Genomic DNA, 22600 nt, shown 5'->3' with positions numbered 1-22600 from the left:
TGCACAGCGGGTCATATAGAATGTTAGTAACGACATCTAAAAAAACAGGAGGGGGACAGCTGGTAGGCCGATAAGCTCTCAGAAATGCTGAAAGCGTAGTCGCACCTCAGCTGGATGACGCTGAAATGTTAATTGATCTTTTCCGTGGAAACAAGCAATCAGTGCACAACACAAAGTTTGGGCTAATAGGAATATTTCTGGCCTGAAGCCATTACTGTCAATTAAAAATGTGGGTCTGATTGTGGCTTTCACAAGTTAAATCTACAGAATTGCACACCAGGGTTGTTAAAGTTTGAGGCAACATTTTTATTTTGCTTGTTATTGTTGCTGCTTTGCAAAAATGTTGCTACAAATTATACGAACATTGAGGCACGATATTATGTTCCAGGAACTTCATGGCTACTGAATTAGCGGTGGAACAGTGAAGCCAAATTCATGAAAACATTCACCTTTGACTAAAGATCAACATTTAACATTATATTTACATATGGAGCTCCAGTCATTGTCAATTTAAGATTGCATATTGTGTTTGAACGCACTCGTTTTTTGGACTGTGAATGACGGCAGTGAACTCAAACCAATTGCTTTACAACATGAAGCAGCTACTACTGTAAACTAGAGTCAATGTAAAACAAAGATAAGTATAGACTCAGTTGTGTATTTAAACAAGCACATTCCTGAACATTACATACATGTATTTTCTTCAACCTTTATTTATCCAGGTGTGGAAATTAAGAAGAGATTCTAATTCGCAATGCCAACCTGGCTGACACACACATACATTCATAAAAAATACAAATGTAAACAATTATCCATGCATGAATGATCCAATTCAATCAATCAGAAATGTTATTTGTTTGCAAAATAGATTGCTGATTTTATGGGGGACTTTTGAGATCTGATTTATTAAAGACAAATTTATCCATTAACATATTTTGGATCACGGCATCCACCAGTATAAGGTGGATACAATAAAGTTCAGGAATTGCTTTAGAATGGAAATCGATCCAATGTCAGCAAAAAAATAACAAACAAAGAAAAAAAAAAAAACAGATCTGATTGGAGGCAGCACAGTGGAGCAGTTGTAAAGCGTTGGCCTCAGAGTTCTGAGGAATCCGGGTTCAATCACGACCCTCCTTGTGTGGAGTTTGCATGTTCTCCCCGTGCCTGCATGGGTTTTCTCCGGGGACTCGGGTTTCCTCTCACATCCCATAAACATGCAACATTAATTGGACACTCTAAATTGTCCCTAGATATGATGATATGATTGAGTGGGACTGTTGTCTGTCTCCATATGCCCTGCGATTGGCAGGCAACCTATTAAGGGTGTACCTCGCCTACTACCTGATGGCAGTTAGGTTATGCTCCAACACTCCCCACGATCCTTGTGAGGATAAGCGGCTAAGAAAATGGATGGATGGATGGATGGATGGATGGATCTGATTGGGTTGAACTCAATGTAAAATTTCAGTATTTCATTTATACAAAGAGTCAATTTCAGGCTCGGCTCCACAGCACTTTTAACTCCGTCCACCCCTTGACTAACAATCATGCGCTTTGGTGGTAATCCACTAATAACTTCAACACAAACACTTTAGACTTTAATTCTTTGTGCTGTAATCACTTATAACAACACAGGTTATACCAGTGGTTTTCAAACTAAGGGACGGTGCACCCCTGGGGGGCAAGGGGTGGTGTTATGACAGGGGAGGTGCGAGGCTACCGTGCACACTTTTGATTTTCAAGTTACACCCAGCTGATGGTGCTAATTTAACTACTGAGCAGACAAGCCCACACCGAACTTACTGCAGGAATTCAAGGCATGAAATTTTTGCAGAAGAAAAATATTTAGGTTTGTGGTTATTCTGGCTTGGTAAACTTGCTGGTGTAATTTTTCAATGTAAAAGTGACCACTGCAGCGATTATTAGAGTTATATTTGTTGTTCATGTTTTTGTTGATTCTCAAGGAGTAATGTTTGCAAGGTAAGGGTATGCGGATTTATGTGTGTGTGTGTGTGTGTGTGTGTGTGTGTGTGTGTGTGGCTGGGTTGGGGGTGGAGGAGGGTTGAAAATAATTTCCAATCTTCTCCAAACATGGAGGTGCTGCAAAAAAAGTTTGGGAACCACTGTGTTATACTGTACTAAAATATCAACTCACAAGTTCTTACAGATGTTTAGACACTAAATAAGAATCACACATCCGATCCAACCATTTTCTGTCCTCTCTTATATGGTTCTCTTCATCAGTTATTGGATGTTCAAACCAGGTGTCGCCCTTCCATGCCCCCCAATGCCCTCTTCCATCCCCAAATCTACAAATAACTCTTAATGTTACTTGTTTAAATATCTAGACTCTCTCACTATTGTTTTACCAGAGTTCTCATCCCTAGTGCCCTTGTCCACTCTATGCCTCTGTCTGTCCTCAAAAATCATTTTCTGTGCAGCTGCATTTTCAATAAAAATCAAATTACTTAAAAAAAAAAAAAAAAACAAGGCAGAGGGAGTATTTGAAACTCCCCTGTTGCACAGCAAAACTGTTCCAGCACAAAGACATACAGATATCCACCATTCTGCAAATCCATGTAGTTGAAAACAATATTTGAATGTGCCTTCTTCGACTTTCTTTGTGGCTGCAAGTGTGTATCTCATTGCATGTACCACAATGAGGCCCATTGTGGTCAAGACGTGCACAGCAGTTACTTTCTGAGACCCACTTTTTAATGTTAGATGGGTCAGTTTTTCCTGATACCGACTGTTGCTGATTATTGTTCTCTCTTTGAGTAATATCACTTGTTCAAGCCTTTTCTGACATACAGTGCTACAAAATAGTAAATTATTTATGATTATGGCTGAAAATGGAGCAGACCGATATCGGTATTGGCCAAAACGCAAGGCTAAAATATTGGCTTCGGCCTGGAAGTGAAAAAGTTGGATGGGGAAAGGGATACTGTATTAAAAACAAAGATTAGAGCCATCATTTATTAACAATTACAATTCTAGACTAATGATTAGTTGTGCAGTTGAACAGTATGCGGAATTATTTTTATCCTATAACATAATATCCTGTAATAACTGTTGTGTGGTAATGTGGAAATACAGATCAATTTGGAGTGAAAGTGAATTTCTATAGATGGATATCCTTTACATGCTATTTGGTTGCTCTTGTTTCTCATTCACAAAATGATTGCTGTAGCTATAACGAAGTCCTAATAGCTGTTACATCATATCGAGACGAGTGCATTGATACCACAGAGGACCTGACACCATTAGCTACTGTGTCCTTGCCTCCGATGCCCTTTCTCTTGTTGCAGCGCCGTCGATGACCTTGCAGCACATTTCTGTGCCGCTGCGGCGCCAGGGGTGTTGTGCGAAGGAACCTGGCCTGGGAAGGCGGGGGGACGTTGTTCTGGGTGGTGACGATTAAAAGTCGAGACGTGATGCTCAGGGTGCAGCCAAGCAGAAGGATGAGCAGATTTGTGGGGAGAAAAGAGACATATGCGTGACAAGAAATGGAGAAAATGAGAACAGGTGGTGATGCAAAAGACATACTCGTAATGTGAAAGTGCTATCAGAGAGCTGAGATACTCCTTTTTTCTTGTTTCTGTGGCAGGCTACTATGTGGTATCAGTTGGGTGATATCCATTCATTAATACAGTATATTGTGCATGGTATTGGTTGAGTGCAAGCCTCAGCTGGGAGTCGTGCTATAACCCCTAGCTGTCTTTCAATCACTCTGTCTATCCATTTTGTAGAGCGCTTGTCCACATTAGGGTGAACATCCCAGATCAATCTCATTTCAAAACTCTCTAGTTGATTCAAAATCCTGCCCCAGAACTCTTTAACTGTAGATGAAGCGCATAACCCCTATTCTGGCCCACTTCCACTATTTTAGATGCGTGTGCACTTTAGAGATCCCGTTTGCTTTCAAATCCAGAAATGGTCTGACCATGTCTGTCTTCTTTGAGCTGCTCCATCTTTCCACCCATGCCAGGGGCCTCAGGTCAGCTGATCAGCTGCTGCTGCAGGGTGATTTTTATTGATGGACAAAGCTTATTCTGGGCGGCACGTTGGATCAGGTGGAAAGGTTTAATCCCGGCCCCGCATGTGTGGAGTTTGCATGTTCTCTCCGTGCCTGCATGGGTTTTCTCCGGGCACTCCGGTTTCCTCCCACATCTCAAAAACATGCAACACTAATTGGACACTCTAAATTGTCCCTAGCTGTGATTGTGAGTGCGGCTATTTGTCTCGATGTGCCCTGCGATTGGCTGGCAACCAGTTCAGGGTGTACCCTGCCTCCTGCCTGTTGACAGCTGAGATAGGCTCCAGAACTCCCCGCGACCCTTGTGAGGATAAGCGGATAAGAAGATGGATGGATGGAAAGCTTATTCTAAGTTGCAGTTGTCTTTAAAGTTGCTTTCAATGAAATTGAGATGAGTTAAGGCAAGAGGCAAGGTAACCACAGGACACATACTGTATATTATAGATTCTCATTCATGGCAATGGGCAATTTAGGAGTCTTCACAGAGGATAATATGCATGTTTTGTAAATGAGGAAGGAAGCCTGCATACCCCGAGCAAGCACAGAAAGGACTAACTCCACACTGTTTGTTTTTTTTTTTCTTATATACAAATTTGTCTATGGGGCCTTATAATGCAACTACTGTACCGTGTGGACAAAGACCAAAATACAAAGATAATTGCCAATAGTTCGACAATTGTTTTTAAGTAAACTTGCAAACTCTGTCTGCACTAATGGCATCCAATGACAAACGAGCGCTTACCATGTTTCCGGAAGTGTCTTTGTCCGTCAGTCTAGTTCAAAGTTTAATGGATAATTTAATGGACTTATAACCACTCACACGCCGTTCAGAAAACAGATTACCTTAATTGTCATTCATCTGCTGTAAACACTGTTCATTATCCAAAGTTGTTGGCGCCAAAAAGGGTTTGGGTTAGCAACACCATCACGGTGCTCTGGATTGTATAATGAGTCAATGGCGGCTTCTGAAATGAATGCAACATTATATAAACACGCATTCATTGGATGTTTACAAATGCAAGGGATTCTCTTACATTTTCTATCCCTTTCACCGCAAGGGAACATTTATGTTCTTGCACCTTCAACGGAGAATTTTTTCTTTTTTTTTTTTTTAGTTGTTAGTAATATCATTTTAGTGAAATACATTAGCTTCTACATACTGTGCATTAACCTTGAAAGAAAAAAAAAAGATTGTAGTTCATTTTTCACTGCTGTAAATGTCGGGAGGCACTGGCATAAACCTGACATTCGTTGAGTGCTGTTGCAATACTTTAAGGACTGTAGTTGTAACTGTATCACTTACATTGAAATGACAATAAAAAGGAAAAAGAAAAGCCATTGAAGGAAGTCTTCTGGCAGGGTAAACACATCTTAGAAAAGTCGGCAAAGGCAAATTATCGGATATCTCTAAAAGATAATCCAAAACAATTATCCTGTGGTGTGGGGTTTATTGAGTGAAAATATTTTTTTCTTCTTCAGTCTGCTCAGAGAACAGTCAAGCCTGACAATTATTAAACCAACGAAATATTTATAATGGTAAATCCTTAGTGCTAACTCTCACACCGACCAGGAAAAGGTGCTGAATGCAACTAAACTAGACAGTCACGAAAAAATACAATCGACGACTCCAAAAGGCACACTTTTCCATTAACCCTCGCACACACAATCGCTGCAACAGATAAAAGGTGAGTCCAGTTGTTGTTCTTTGTTTTTATAGGAACCAGGTAAAATGGATTGTACTGTAATGTTTATTAAACCAAAAGCAACAATTTGCAATTGTCAAAGAACAATCTGAATAATCTGGCTGCGATAGCTGGATGACAAAGAAATAAAGGAGACTGTGGATACTTTTTTTGAGAGGCGATTGGCAAAGATCGCCCCATATGCTGAGACCGCCAAGACTTCAACGTGGTCTAAGCAGGGGAAAGTTTAGACAGACTTTCTGAAACCGAATTGTCACTCCATCCGGGGCATCTGCTAGAGCACTACCTCGTGTTGCATAAAAATGTCATGTTTGTGTGTGTGGCCTAAATGATACCTTGAGGCACTAAAATGGTCTCCCACTATTTGTGACACACAACTCACCTCTTTCACCAACTTGTAGTAATAACCCTTTTTAGCCCTTCATCAGTCCTTCTTTGGCCCCCTCCCCTCCCCTCCCCTGACACTGCAACTGCACTCCTTTCTGACCCCACCTCCCTTGCCTTTCCTCTGGTCCTCCTATCAGTGTAAAGGTCAACTCAGGTCCGACATCCATAGCGTCGCCGTTTGTAATACGACGCGTCCGATGCCTGCTTTTTGCCGCGTCAGTCAGTCAAGCAGCCCTTTAACTGCTTATGTTACCGAATGAGCGTGCTGTTTTTCTGCTTTGCTCAGCTGATGTTGCACTGAATTTTCAGACTTAACAGATTTTTTTTGTTAAATTGACGCAATTGCCTTGTTTTGTTTTCTATGTACTTTATTTTCCCTCCTGTCCATTCTGTTCAGCTCTTCATTCTTTTTCCCTTCGCACCTGGAAATCCAGAGAGAATAATGCTTTTGAAACTAATACAAAAAAAATGCCGCAAAGACCTCTTTTTGTTACCCTTGGCCGACACCACGTAAATAGCGCACTTTATTTCCCCTTCACTTGGATTTTAATCATCATCCCGAAGCGAAGGTTTATTATCATGAATCAAAAATAATCACCCTTGTCTATATCGAGGCTTATTGCCACAAGCTTCCAAATAATCCCGTGGAGCCAAATGAGCAGCACTGTTATAGCAACCATGTTAGCGCCGAATCTGATGGCTTTCTGTAAACAAGGAGCTACGTTATTGTGGTTGTTGTTGATAGCTGTGAGACTCACAGTCAATGTAACTCATGATACCATATTATCACAATATTTTGCCAATAATAAAAAAGATATACTGTGTATATATACAAGGAAAACCATCTACAACTGAAGGAAGGGAAATAATAAAATCCATCCATCCATCCATTCATCCATTTTCTTAGCTGCTTATCCTCACAAGTGTCACGGGGAGTGCTGGAACCTATCCCAGCTGTCTGCGGGTAGGAGGCGGTGTACACCCTGAACTGGTTGCCAGCAATAAAATCCAATCACGATTAAATAGCTAAAATCAAGGCAAAATAATGCACCAGTATGCTTGTTTCTTGTTAGCTAAAGTATTTATTTTTAGCAGGTCAAGAACGTGACTACGGAGCCCCTAAAGGGACATTGAAAAAAAAAACTATCTTCGAAAAAGTAACTTACTCATTACAATGACAAACTTTCTCATTACAATGAGATACCCGTTGTTGTTTTTCTTCAATGTCCCTTTAGGGGCTCCGTATGTTTCGGTGGCTTCAACCATTTTTTTTCTCCTTAAAAATTTTCAAGTATTAGAAACTCAAGTTTAACTTTCATTGGAAGGTATGGATAAGTTTAGCCTAAAATAAGAATGACCACATTTCTGTTAGTCATGATAGGACCGAGGCTGGCTGTACCCAAGCAGTGTTTTTGGAGTGGGCGACAGGACTTGAGAAAAAAAATGTGCATGCCGGATGTTGCTGCCTGAGTAAAGATCATCAGCCATTTTACAGAACATAATTTGCAGTTACAGTAGATAAAGTGTTGTCATCTGTGTTAATCTTAAATTGTCTGGTGAAATTGCTCCTATTCCACCTGCCCGGAAGTTAAATGTCAACTTTATGTTCGATAAAGAGGTCTAGATTTTGTGTTGTCTGAAAGCAGTGGGGGGAAAATAAGATCGAAAAACGCTGCTACGGCAACTTAAAAAAATGGTCAACACGAAATTTTTGAGACAAACCTCTGCTGGGAAGCAAAATAAATACACAAAATATAATGTTCCGGCTGAACCCATGAGGGTTCACATGGCCATTCATTTAAGTGAATTGTTAAGGCGCTCTAATGTACATACAACATACTGTACATGTGATGTGATAAGTATGAGTGAGCTGAACAGTTGTTAGCATTGTTTTACCTAAAATGGTGATCACTAGTGCGCAAATGGTAATCGTGATTGCTAAGCGTTACATTGTGATAGCCCAAGGAGCATCACAACATTTTTTTTTTATTTCTTTGTACAAATACAGATGCGCAGTATTAGCACCAGGGATGCAAAAATACCGAGACTGGTATCAATTACTTTGGGTTATTCAGTGGGTGTATTCTGAGGAGCGCGAGCTTTACTTGTTTTAAGAAATTTTGCAAAGTCAGACTTTCCTGTTCTATCTGCTGGAAAATGTTCTTAAATTAAGTAATATAGTCCTCCTTTCATTAATTCATTCATGGGATAGAGTCATAGGCAGTGAAAACGCCAAGATACAACGATTGTGATAATACCATATATTTGGAGGACTACATCTATGATACCATTTGTTAATTATCGGTACTTTGTCCATTTCATTTTTAAAATTGTGTGGTGGGAGATTAGGATATACAGGTGATGGATGATATAGCTTGATACTGAGATTGTGTCTCACCTCTAAATGATACTATAGCGTGAGACATTAGGATGCAATGTATAACGATAATTTGGTCACACAGACGCAATATTTCCGATCATTAGCTGTAAATGTGGGGTCAAAGGGCGTTGGGTGGGTGGGGTGCATTACGTCCACTAGCCCTTCGTCAATATAGTCTGGAGTTGATCTAATGGTATAATCATATCTGTTGCCTCTGGCTATGGGAAATGGCCACATGCATTATTCACACGCGTTGAGATGCTTATTGATGACGCCCTTATTTATTTATATATTTCCTCTTCAATGCCGGTCCTCAAACGTTCAGCCTTGTTCCGTCACAGTTTCTTTTATTCATGCACCGGACCATAGCCATGGCCCGTTTTGTCACGGCTGTTGACGGGAGGTGACCGGCGGCCTAGGCGGGATCACCTCATTTTCTTATTGCAATTTGGATGCTTCACGCTCGCTTCTATTCATGTGGTTTTTAGACCTTAATGCAGAGGGATGGAATTGGGTTTTAGCCCCACGTAGAAATTTAACCTAAAGTGGACTTTTTCTTTTGTGTAATGGGGAAAAAAAGGCTTGGAAGACTGTTCAAAAGTTAGGTGTTTAGACACAATGATTGTATTCTTTCATTTGTGCTACTGCTAAGTTGTATTGAAAAATAACTGCGCTACGCCACGCTAATTGCAGTTTGTAATACCTGCCACTTTGATCTCTCTAAATAAGGTTAATAAACACCTCTGATTATGAGGCATACTTGAGTGTACAGTTTCTTTTTTGGGAAATGTAATGGTTTGTACTATGACTTTCGAGGTTTTTTTTTTGCTTCTAATCATGCCTGTGCCCCGTTTATATGTTCTTGTGATTTCACAAGGTTTCTACAGGTAACCGGACTTCCTCCCATATTCTATAAACATGCATGCATGTTAGGTAAACTGAAGACTCAGATTTTCTATAGATGTGAATGTGAGAGTGGTTGGTTATATGTCGTCATGTTACCTGCAAGTGACTGGTGACCTGTCCAGGTTGTACTCCGTCTCTCTTTTAGTCAGCTGGGATACAATATAGATATTGGATGATGGATGACAGAAAAAGAAATTGTACGTATGCAGGGGCACACCCCATAGTAGAGGAGGGTTGGGTAAGCAGTGGCTCATTTGCTGGAAAGAGGACAACCCCGCCATAAATGAGCCGATATCAACAGGAGAATTAAGAGGATGAAGAAAAATACAGTAAGTTAAGTGTGCTTAAATTGAGGTATTTTGACCAAAGCACATTTTAAGCGGCGCTTTTAAGAGAACTTTCTTAATTTGTGGAAAAAATGTAACTGAAAGTTGCCCCAAAGCACAAAAAGGACATTCAGTACTTTATAAGACCGTCACACTGTCATTCCACTAAGCAAAGACATTAATAATTCTTCGGAATTCTTGAACCTCGAGGTAGTTTGACGGAATCATATTAATAAGACACGTGGGAGGTGGATTTAATCTTCTGAAAAAATATTTGTGTGGGTTTTCTCCATGAACTTCGGTTTCCTCCCACATCCCATAAACATGCGTGGTAGGATGCGAAACAGTCCATAGGTATGAATGTGAGAGAGAAGGGTCGTTTGTTTATGCATTGCCTCGGATTGGTTGGCAACCAGTTCAGGGTGTACCCCGCCTCATGCCCACAGTTAGTTGGGGTAGGGTCCAGCATAGCCACCATCCTAGTGAGGATAAGTGGTATAGAAAATGGATGGATGGACCTTACCGTGTCTCCTTGTTATCCATTGTTTATTCTGCTGCTTCTTTTGAAATAAAGTATCGCACAACTGAAAGGGGAACAAAAAAAAGCTTAATCTGCTTTGAAGCTCTGCCGAACTGAGGTCTTGCACGACGGTTTAATCCCATTTCACCAAATGACCTCTCTCAAAATGTCAATCAAAACTGAGCATGATTGTTATTACCTTTAGACTAGATTCCGCAGGTAATATTGGTGCCGGTGTTTGTACAACGCCATCACATCACCAGGCCTTTGCAACAGTGGCTCATTAAAAGTCAAGTGTCGACAGCGTGACCCGGGGGAGCAATTTGGGGAAGAGATGGTCCGCTGTCCTTCATTAACATTCAGCTCCAACAGTGAAACACCAATCCCATTGCTCTGCTTCATTTTGTGCAGCTTTTTGTAACATTTGAGCAGGCCATGTTTATCATTTGACAGTGGCGGTAACACAACATGAGTAGGCAGTAAACAGGATGGCGATCAGTTCAGGTTGTACTCCGCCGCTCGACCAGAGTCAGCTGGGATCGGCTCCGGCACACAGGTACACAGAATGGATGGATTGATGGATGGATTACGCATTTGTATTTTTGAACATTTTTGGAAAATAAATACAACAAATTAAAAAGAGGATAAATCTAGTTACCATGACGTAGATCAGTGATTTCCAACCTTTATAGAGCCAAAGCACATATTTTACAATTGAAAAATCCCACAGCACACCAACAAAAGTAAATGTCACCAAAAATGGATCGATGAATAAAGATACATTATTTCTTGGAATCTTTTTTTTTTTCTAGCAATTACACAAAATTGGATAACTTCCCACGACACACCTGAAGAGCGCTCACGGCACACTAATGTACCCCCGCACACTGTTTGGGAATCACTGACCTAGGTGACTAACAAACACAGACATAAAGAAAAAGCATTTTTCCCAAGCAATTATTTAAACTGATATTGTGACCATTTGTTAAAAATGAAAAAAAATTATTAGGCGAAGGAGATGTGCATTTGTGAATGTGCATACTTAGATTTGGCTCCTCTGTTCCTGCTGTCGTGCATAACCCATCCGTCAATGCCAGCCTGTCGTCATCCAAATACACCCATCAGTGAGGTATAAACGTCTGCTTCAACCTAAATAACAGAAATAAACATAAAAAAAAACACTTGTTCATGTAACATGTTCATGTCTGAATGCTGCCTTTATACCCAGGAGGTGGACTTCACTCGCTTCTTTTATTTCTGCGCAAAGAAAATTACTCCTTCAGTCTTAACATCTGGCCCCTGAGGTACTGTATATTTAGAAGAACAGAGTCGTTGTGATGGTCGTGTAAATCAGTGAGAATAGACAGGCGGAAGACTCGCTGTCCTTCTCTATATTTAATAATCTGGTAATCGCAGCTGGCTTTGCAGTGCTCCCTCCTTACTACAGTTCCTGCCAGATGTAGTGAGTTACTGTAACCACATGCATGTACACACCCGCGCACAGGTCAAAAATATCATCTTTGGCCTGAAATGTAGAACACCACAAATATGACTGGCCCAATCCTGATGCAACCACATTTTTATTGCTCTTTTTACTTATTTATTTTTGTGGCTGTCCTTAATTCACATTCCCTATAAAGTAACACAGTTGTTGTTGTAGTCAAAGAATTTTCTTAGTAGCCCAAGTTGGTGTCTGGAGTTGTTGTCAAAACATTTTTGGGTACTCCAGGGGGTGGAAAAAATGTGAATGGAGTAAATCTGCCATAATCGGTAGGCAACCAGTCCAGGGTCTACGCCGCTGATTGCCTAATGTTTGCTGTGCTGCAACCCCATAGAGGACAAGCACAATAGAAAATGGATGGTGTACATGTGTATTAGCATACCATACACACATTACATCAGCTGTTGAAGTAAAGTGGTATGTTTGATGAAAGGTGAACGCAGATCGCAGGTCAGTGGCTAGGTTATTAGGAGTTGATGCTAGTGGTTGATGTTAGCAATCGCTTTGTGTTTATATTCTCATCAATGTTCTTTTTTTTTTTCATGTGAGGCCTTCTTTTGGAGTATCGCACAATAATCCCCAAATAATATAGAATGTCTTGGCCTCAAGCTACTTATGTGACATTAAACGTACTTTCTTTTCCCAAACGTTACTATAATTTTACTGCCTTTTTAAAACAATGTTATGTGTGATGCATTCCAAGCTAAAGGAAAACACTAAGTTCCACAGCTGCCCGCGGAGGAAACATGCTGTACTATACTGTTTTCCTCCCAATCCACATTGTAGTTTATTGTCATTATTTTCTTAACAATCAATTTTTTTCCAACAGCGCCAAGCAAATTATGAAAAAACAAAATCCATTAATCCAAATATCATGATTTTATTCTGAAGTCATATCTTGTTTTGAGGATGTCATTTTTGCTATATATTAAATATGAATCAAAATTGTTTACGCATTCCTGATATCTAGATCTTACTTTTTGCTGAGAGGCCTGAAATCAGGCCGTTCAAAATTTATTTCAATTTTATCTCCGCCACCAGTGAAGATCCCTGCGTCGCTCTCTGCTTGCGAGCCAGCGCTGTAAACAGAACAAACGCTTGTTCTCACAAGTGGGTCTTCTACTTGGAGGCAACCAATCAGAGGAAAGGGGGCGATCTTAGCCTAATATGAACAAAGCGGATACAAAACTGAGTCAAACAACAGTCGCTGTCAGAGGGGCCTTTCCGGGACACACGTATGACAAAACCAAGGTGTTTTTTTTTAGCATTTAAATGAAATGCACCCTTTCATGTTTGGTCCACAGAGAGTAAGTCTGTGGAGTCTAAATAGTCAAACTTTGGGACCTTTAAATAAAGCACACCTAACAATAGGGTATTCTCAAACACATCTGCTGTAGTGAGCGGGGGATGAAAAAGTGATGTAACAAGATGTGGGCTGCGGGCCTGAGGGTGCTTACTGTGCAAAGAGTATTTTTTTGTGTGAGCGAGGAGGTCAAAATGTGTTTTGTCAGTCGATCTAATGAGGACAGAGAAGAGAATATCATCACTTTACAGTATTCCATTTCCCTGTGATGAGAAGGCTCATGTAAACCTCTCACTGGGTAACTGCCAACATTGATATTACATCGATTTCGTTAGAAGATGTAGAAAATTGACAGCTCAGGTGACAAAAAAAAGTCAATTGAAAGAGTTCAGAGTTGACAATCCTAAATTTCTGGGTTTGAATTTTTGCTCCGACATTCCAGGCTTTGCTTGTGTGGGTACTCCAGCTTCCTCCCACATTTGAAAAACTTAAATCTTGGGTTCAGTGAAGGCTTTGAATTGCCAATAGGTGTGAACGTGCATGAGTGCTACTTTATCCGCATTTGATGTTTGAATGGCTGGCGACCAGTCCAGGGTGTGATAAGTAGGCTTCACATGATCAGGATTTTTGGGGCAGATCATCGATCAGCGAGTTTAACAAAAAGCATAACTGATCACGATCCGTTCACAACGTGGATCAATGAGTCTTTTAAAATGATCTGTTCATTTAATGTATATATGTGTGTACTTCTTCTTTTCCTTTTGGCTTGTCTCGTTAGGGGTCAGGTTAGGTTTTCATCTCAGATGAACGCATGTTTGTTTGGCACAGGTTTACGCTGGATGCCCTTTCTGACGTAACCCCTCGGCATTTTAGCCAGTGAGAGAAGCTTACAGCTCCTGGTATTCCCAGGCGGGCTCCCATCCAGGTACTAACCAGGGCCACACCCGCTTAGCTTCTGAGATCCGACGAGATTGGGTGTTCTCAGGGTAGCATGGCTGTAAGCATATATGTGTGTACTTAATTGTTCGAAAAACCTATATTTACAATAAATAATGTATCTTTGTTCATCTATTTATGAGAGTAAGGCATAGTGACAGACAGAACCACTGAATGGTCTTCTTTTAGATAGTGGAATGAGACTGAATCCATCCCACAATTCACCCTTTTCGACAATGACTATCACATGCATGTATTCAATCAATATGCATCAGAATAAAACAGTGAGGCGGTCGTGCCATGTCCTCTGGTGTGTGACGTCATGGGAAAACTATCTATATATTGCCATGAAAATGCAAGATTTGTATCCATATTCTAAGCATTTACTCTTATGAAACCTTACCATTTTTCTTCATGACAACAGGCTGCACAATACACATTTTGCATGCATCCACCCAGACACTTGTTCTCAGTTCCCTTTGCCTGTGTATTTCAACCTCAACTTGGGCTTTTTCGCGTTGAATCATTGATACACATTACTGGAGCAGGTACAGTACAAGCAAGGCAGCCATTTCAAATCATCTGGTTAGCCCACCTAAAATGAGACTTTTAAGATACAATACTTTGCTTCAAAAGCCATCCTAGTCAGATTTGAAGTAACAGAGTAATCTGTCACTTTGCTGCTGGCAGCCCATTTTTTTCTATGATGTAATTAATGAGGAAAAAAAGGTCAACATTTACACTGCCTTCCAGAAATTTCCGACCTCCGACTCGCAAAACTGCATTGGAACCATGCTCCAGGAGTGTCTAACAACAATGCCGGCATCAATTAAAAGATAAACTTGATTTATTAGTTACACTAAATTTAGCACAACCTTTTCAGCATGGAAATTGCTTTGTAGATATATGTTGTTTGTTGCCAGCATATCTACATGTTTCAGCCCAATCGGCCATGATGCATCCCTAATGTGAAAGGACATGCTTATGGAGGTCGTCTACCATGTTTTTTTGTTGACAATTATAGGAACACTTTGAGGTCAGAACTTGGATGTTCCAACATCCACTTGGTTTATTATCTATTTCCCACCCATCTGAAGGAGACTGAAGGGGAGCCCGAGTGCCACCAATAGTAGCAGAAACAAATATCCTGAATTCAGTTTCCTTCTTCCAGCCATCCATTTTCTGAGTTGCTTATCCCCACAAGGGTGGTAGGAGTGCTGCAGCCAATCCCAGGTATTATTGGACAGGAGGCAGGGTACAACCTGAACTAGTTGCCAGCCATTAGTTTCCTCCAATGTATTGTAACTTAGTACGAGGTTAGTGGAATGTGCTGGTAAAGTGTCTTTTTGGGGCTTTGGGGAAACGTACAAAGAGATGTTATTTTTTTCTAGTATCCAATTCTCTTCTATTATCCTAAATCAAATGTTCTGTGATAGAAATACCCCAAAATATCTGGAATTAAATAACAATAACAGCTTTGCTATGACCTCTCCAACCAGCCCTGTTAAAATATATTTTTTTTCTTTTTGGGAGGTGGGAGGTGTCTTCTCTCAAGCCAATGAGCCACTGCTCACCCGGAACTACATCTACTGCGGGTGTGGCCATGTGAGTGCAGCTTTGCATTATAATGCATCATAACCACTGAATTCACGAGGTCCTTCAATGTCGTGACTGTCATAAAGCAAGGACCCGCTGAATATTTCAAATTAAATTTAGGAACTTAAACACTTTGCAGATCATGTTCGTACAGGTTTGTATGTTTTTTTCTGGCGGTGGTGGATACTTTCGTGATTACTGTTATCGAAAGTTAGTGTATTTATGTGCTCCTTATCAGAAACTTAATCAGCCTGGCTTTGACACTGACATGAGAGTGGTTCTGAATGGATTGTTTGAAGACCTTATCAGAACGGCTTGCTGCAAGACACATTGTCTGAACTAGGATGGTTACCCAAAAAATACTTTTTTTAATTACTTACTTGATGGGTGGGCATTCACTCCAGACACGGGGAAGAACTAACTTTTCCATAATACAGGAGACTCTTGATTTACACAGTACCGACATGCAAGGGTTTGAGAAAGATGAAAATCTTTGTTGTTGCCATTAGTTGCTCTTGTTCGTTATTACTGCATTAGGGAAGGTTAGTGATTGTTTACTGCAGATTTAGACTTGGGTACAAATTCAGAATCAAATTCCCAGTCTTCGTGTCTGTGCCCTTGAGAATGTGTATGGCATATTACAAAAAAAAAATGGTTTGGAGTGACTGACTACGAATGGGTGTGGCATCCGATTGTAGCCACCCCTGACACTATTCCTCCCTTCTCCACAGAGAGTGCCTTCTTACTCTTCCGCCTGTGGCTCTTGGACTCAGCTGAACCCTGCCACAGTCGTCAGCGTTGCCTCGCAGGGCCGCCAACGCCATCCACTGCGCTACTGATTCGCTGAAGTTGGGCCCCTCCCTCCCTGCCTGCCTCCTTTCTGTGCAGATAAAGCCTGATGTTAAGAATGATCAGATCCAATCAGCTGCTGTGAGCGGGAAGGAGCTCGGCGCTCTCGTTGTCTTCTCCACCACACCCTTCTGCTTCTCCTCCTCCTTTCCCCAGAGCCCTGCTTCTTCCCATCATGGGCCGACGCAATCAATAATGCTGTATCATCCTCTCGTCTGATAGTCGAGGTGAGGAGTGAGCCGATAGTGAAGTATCTGACCGCTAAAGGCTTCCTATTTGAGGCAAGCGGGCCCTGAGGATGGGCTACAGGTGGTAGAGCCTCTAGAGGCATCCCTTGGCTCCAATCCCGACAAAGACCTTCCGAGCCCACCTTCTCTCATGTCATTGACTTATACGTCCTCATTAGTAACACACAGGTGCGCTCATAATTGCATTTTCGGGATATACATTACTATTCATCAGCCCCCCTCCTCTGCTTCTGCTACTGCTGTGGCTCCTGCTCTAAAATGGCGGTGAACGTGACGCCGATCCGAGACACAAAGTGGCTGACTTTGGAGGTGTGTCGGGAGTTCCAGAGGGGGACGTGCTCACGGCCGGACAACGAGTGCAAGTTTGCCCACCCTGCCAAGAGCTGCCAAGTGGAAAACGGCCGAGTCATCGCCTGTTTCGACTCGCTCAAGGTGAGTGTGACAAATAACTCATCACTTTGCCATTCATCACTCTTTGCTGTTTTTTGGTTTTGATTTTTACAACTCCCAATAGAGACAGCAATTGTCTGTGGTTGTATTAATAGCATTGGAATCATCGTCACATCGACATTTTGGTGATTCATAATACTGTGATACGTTGGGACTTTCAGCCTTTGTTCTGAGGAGGATGTGATGTGTTGACTACCTGACAAATCAATCCCCACAATCTAAAGTAATCCAGCACAAAAACTGTCGCCACAATTTTGCCGTTAAAAGACGGACATTCATCAAGTCTTTTAAAAATTGTTAGCAACTTTTTTAAAAACATAATCCTCGCGATTATCAAGTAGGGGCGTCTGCTAAGTGATTTCATAAGTAAGTGATGTCTTGGAAAATGTGTGGGGCCAACAATCGTAACTGTTAAACCTGTTCAATGATGACAAGTACAAAAATCCTTGTGTTCGGCCAAGGCACTGACTCCATACTCGTGACCTAAAACTTAGCACTAGACAATTAGAAAGTTGAAGGTTCAACTGTTCCCTGACCAAATAAAAGAGCAACTTGTTTGTTTCGTGTTTGTATAATGTCTCCATGTTATTCCCCACAGTAAAAATTCCAAGAAGAGCGTGGAAGCTACTAGATAAGATATCAGCTCACCTAGTTTATCGTATTTCTTCAATAGTCATCTTTATTTGTCTTTGGTTGCCCTGTGGCGTCGTGCTGCTTTTCATAGGTCCTGGTACTATGACAAACATCTGGTTTGAGCAAAGAGACTCATGATTTTCCATGGCGATATCATGATGTGTGTAGTGTGCTTTGTTGTCCTCTTGAGTACACCCTACTCTGTAAGAGCAGTCAGAACACAAATATTGATTTGTTCCTCGTCAGGTGTGGGATCGCTCACGTTGTAAAAATCGGTTTGTGTGTACCATGCTATAGCCATACACGTTTAAATGACTGATGTTGATGATGATTTCCAGTGTACCTCGTACCAATACAGACATGGTTTGACCTTCCTACAATTGGATTAAGCTTTATTATCTGTGGCTCCACTTGGGCCCTTTGTCTGCTGTTTTGACTCATGCTGCAGACGACTGAAGATGAAATCTAAACATTGCTAGCTGCCGATTGCATTTGTGATGTTCGCATGTCAGGTTGCAAAGTTCAGCTCTGGTATCTGATAACTTTAGACATTCTATTCATCTGTTTGCTGCGTATTTTAGCATTGTAGAAAGGTGGGCAGCGGCTGTATCTCAATTAAGCCCCGTGTGCTTCACCCACTTGAAAGAAATAAGAACCTCCCTCAAAGGTCCACCTCATACCCACATTCACAGACAAAAGTTAACTGCTGAGTACAAAACAACTTTGTTGCTGACCAAAGTAACAGCACCTACCAAGACATTAACAGTGCCTTCTGTAAATTGAACAGTGGAGTCTTACCAGTGTTGTAAACAAATTCTAATCTGTTCCAACATCCCCAAAAACATGTTTCTTGGGTTGACTGAAGACTGACAAAGTGGTTCTTAAGATGGGTTTGATGGAACGCCTCAGGGGTTTGATGATTAAGCCTTATATGTACATATATATATGTGTGTGTGTGTTTATGTATGTATGTATGTATGTATATTCTGTTATTTAGCGAATACAAATAATGTTGGTAATCCTTATTGATCTAAAAAAGGAAAACCTTTTTAAATCACAGTTCATGCCAGAGAGTCGGGAAAAAGAGAGTCATTCATGTCTTTTCCGACTATACGGGCCTCAGCCTCTCAAGGGCAAGGTGGTGTGATGTATGCATAGAGCTGCACGTTACATACAGTAAAATAGGAGACGAAAGTCACAATAAAACCCAAATTTATTTTTCACAGATTGGAAAATTATATGCCCATTGTGATTACCCAGCGACCAGCCCAGGGTGCACCCTGCCTTCCGAGCAAAGTCAACTATTATAGATGGAATCCAGCTCACCCACACCCTGCAACAGAAAAAGCCGTATATAAAATGAATGGATGAATAATATTTAATTCAATTGTTGAAGGTCTGGTGTACATATGACGCTCTAGGTACATAAAAAGTTACCTCATGTTGTGGTCAGTAAGTGTAAATAAGTCCATTAGTAAATCGAGCGCTTGTTTGTGTTTGTGTCTATGTAAGTGGAGATGTAGGCAGTCATCGCTTTAACATCTGTGAATGCGATTGAGAGATTCCTTCCTTGGCAGACGAGTTGAACAGCGGGGTCTCTGGGCGGGACTTTGGTGGAGGTTTCTGTCACAGCAGCAGGGAGACTGTGGGAGGAGGAGGAGGAGGAGGAGGAGGAGGAGAATGAGGGCAGCGCACACTGTGTCGTTTATGTTTGGGGCTACTGTATATGCAAGAGTGTGAGTTCCATTTTGAGGTCACACAGCAAAGTGGGGTGTTCTCGGAAAGCTTCGCAATTGACTCTATTTTTTGCCCTGGCACTGAGACAACACACTCCCACTGTGCTGCTCCACTTTCTCACTCAGCCATAAATGAGGGAAAGGAAAATATAGCAGGAAGGATAGCTATGGACACTCAATGAATGAGGTGGACAGACAGTATAAAAGTGCTTTAATTTAAGGCAGGGGGAGGGGGACTGTATTCCAATTGGGTGCCATTCTTGTTTGAATGAAGACCTTAGAGAGGTGTACAAAATTCGTTATTGTTAATATATTTTTTTTAATTTGTTTTTTAAATTTTAATTGGGATGGTCAGTACAGTGCACTAGTGTTTCAAATAGACTTGACACTGATCTGAACAGGTTGATCGGTATCAGCGGCTAATTAACATTTTATGCCGATCGGCTTTCGTGTCAAAATTCACCGATCCAATCAGCTCCGCCAAAGGCATTTACTCTGCGTCACCCTTGTGTACTGTATATTTGAATCCATAAGATAGTTTTAGCCTTATTTGGTGTATTTAGATGTAGTACTGTACATATCAGACCGCCAATCAGGTTATTTAAAAAAAAACGTGTGGAACAGACAACAATAACGCCTGGCTCAAACAACAAGACAAATTAGTTCAACTATTGCAATAAAATCCTGCATTCCAGGACAACCGGATTAGTTATGATTTTTTTTTTTTTTTTTAACCTTTGTGATCAACCCCAAAAATTCTGATCGTGTCAAGCTGAGTTCAGAATGTTTGCCCCACAGCGCTGAGATTGGGGTTCCAATCTTGACTCCTGTGGAGTTTGCATAGCCTCCTGCTCCTCCGTGGTACAAAGACCTCATTAAAATTGGGGGTGGCGGGGGCTATAACATATCCAGAAAGTCAGAAATTTTTGGTCACACATCCTGGCAAAAATAAATGAAAGTATTGCCAGTGTTGTAAACTTTTAGCACTTGATATCTGACAAATATTGGGGGAAAAATCCAGTACCAGTACGTTCATCATAACAGGAGGCATAAGAAATGAAAAATACAATTTAATTCAAACATTTGTTGCATTCAAACTTCAATGACAAGTACAATTTATCCAAAATGTTGCTTTATCAAGCACCACCTGTGCATCCGTTTGCCACAGAATTATTCATGTTCATCATGGAATGAAAAGCAATGAGAATCTACACTGTGAAACGTGTGGCTCGTCAGTCATTTTGGACCATTCTTCACTATTACGTCCATTTTCAGGGTAACTATCTGAACAAACTACTGCAAGGGAATTCACTCGATACCCACCAAATCCCATCCACGTATAAAAAACAGATGAGCAGCTCTGAATTGCGAAGGCTGATAGTTTTCATTACAGGGTGTAGGCCGAGCTTGGTGGGCAAGTTTGATGACTCGCCACAAAACACGAAACACTCACAAAATGGCTCGACAAGCTCTAATCTTTATCAAAAGGTGTGCGTATGAAAGCAGGCCCTTTCCTGAGGTGATTCACATGGTACATCACAAACACGTACTTTTTACGTTTTAAAGAAGCAAAAGTATTTCCAAAACTTAAACTTAAAAAAAAGTTCAACAACTGAAAATGTTGCAGAGAATCTAAAGTGTTAAGTGAGTAGATGGCGCATCCCCCCGGTGACATCATTGCTTTATGCCGGTGTTCTCACAAGTGCTTCAGTGCTCTGTGGCTCAAGTGGGAGCAGTGCATCGGAATTCCAGTGTTCTATTTAGCAGTGAGCGACGTGTAATTTGGGCCCTATCTGATTGGCAAACCACGTAACCGGAGAGCCGAGCTGGAAGTCCGTCAAGCCGACCGTAGCTTACCTTGGCTTAAAGCTGAGCCTGTTTCTGCTTCAGCTGGCCTCTGTATTACTATCATTATTATTATAAATGGGGCATGCCCGGTTGCTGGGATGCCTTTTCGGGGTTTGGTAGGTACAGGTAAGACAGGACTGGACAAATGGAGGCTGCCGGGGCCTGTTTGGATCTTGAAAATACTTTCCATGCCAGGGCATTCCATAGTGTGCCTGCCTGACAGTTTGATATATCTGCTTTGTCTGCACATGGACTCATAACACAACCAGGGTTGGAGTGGGGGTGGGCTACAAGAAAGATGTGCACTTTTAGACCACGTCCTTCAACTTAAAAAGAAGGTCTGCAAGCACCTATAAAAACAAATGTGCAGATATGCGCCCAGCTACAAATTTTAAATCTATATATCTTCCAATATCGGCCTATCGTCGGATAAATAAAATGGACAGGATAGTTTTTCCGTAATCAACAAATTTTCATTGTTGTGGTGATCTAGCATGCGGATCACACAGTGAGCTGACAAGAGTTGGATGGCTGTGTCATGGCTAGTAGGCTCATTGGCGGACTGGTACACTCTTGCCAGTGTTGGCTCCGTCCAATACTCCCGAACCTTGTTCCATGTGCAGCGCATGGGTTGAGACAACACAGACACTTAAGGAAAAGTTAACTATTATATTCATTAGCCTGGCCACAAGCTAACGATCAGGCTCACAAACTAACGAGCCAGTGACTTAAGGAGCTAAACAGCTCATTGCACCACGACAAATTCTTTTAAAACATCAGAGCCTCTCAAAGTTGTTTTGTGTTAGTCCCCGAAGAACACAAACATGGGAAGGTTAAGTATTTAAGCATAAGCTCAGCACCATGTTATTCAGCCAGTACTTGACTACAGGGAACATCAGTGTACAGTATATTTGATTGAAAGGGGAAGGACTCATCTTCAGCGGACCAACCACACAGTAGCCGGGTTTATGCGAAGATTTTTTTCATTCATTCTGATCTCTGGTCAAGTGTTTGCACACGATTTCATCTATTCAGACCAGGACCATACAATCATTTCCTTACACATTAGATTTAACAGAAGAACCGTATGATGTGTGCACTTCGTCAAAAACCTCACGTCACTAATTAAGATGGCGTTCCATCGTTGATTCAGCACAGTAATTGGGATTATTTCATGAATTTATTTTTAAAAATGGTTAATATAAACAACATACAAGTAGTTAAAAACAAGATCTCTGT

The 22600-nt window shown here is 41.2% G+C and overlaps 1 protein-coding gene and 1 pseudogene across 12 annotated transcripts in view; one reads left to right on the top strand and one right to left on the bottom strand.

Annotated features, from left to right (window-relative positions):
- Positions 1 to 22600, top strand: part of LOC133504355 (muscleblind-like protein 1) — a 110282-nt gene that overhangs the window by 31337 nt on the left and 56345 nt on the right. For 7 of the 12 annotated variants that reach the window (XM_061826524.1, XM_061826525.1, XM_061826523.1 and 4 more), the window contains exon 2: positions 16329 to 17126. In XM_061826524.1, coding sequence (XP_061682508.1) covers positions 16953 to 17126 — 174 coding nt within the window. In that variant the 5' untranslated portion in view covers positions 16329 to 16952. Of the gene's footprint in view, positions 1 to 13973; positions 13991 to 15534; positions 15607 to 16328; positions 17127 to 22600 lie in introns of those variants that run through there. The other 5 variants (XM_061826517.1, XM_061826518.1, XM_061826519.1 and 2 more) reach the window with 4 other exon arrangements.
- On the bottom strand, positions 13950 to 14068 carry LOC133505452 (5S ribosomal RNA; annotated as a pseudogene).

The sequence above is a fragment of the Syngnathoides biaculeatus genome, chromosome 8 (genome assembly GCF_019802595.1).
Source record: "Syngnathoides biaculeatus isolate LvHL_M chromosome 8, ASM1980259v1, whole genome shotgun sequence".
NCBI classification, from domain to species: Eukaryota; Metazoa; Chordata; class Actinopteri; order Syngnathiformes; family Syngnathidae; genus Syngnathoides; species Syngnathoides biaculeatus.
Note: the sequence above shows the minus strand (reverse complement) of the source record. Positions and strands in the feature narration are given on the sequence as shown.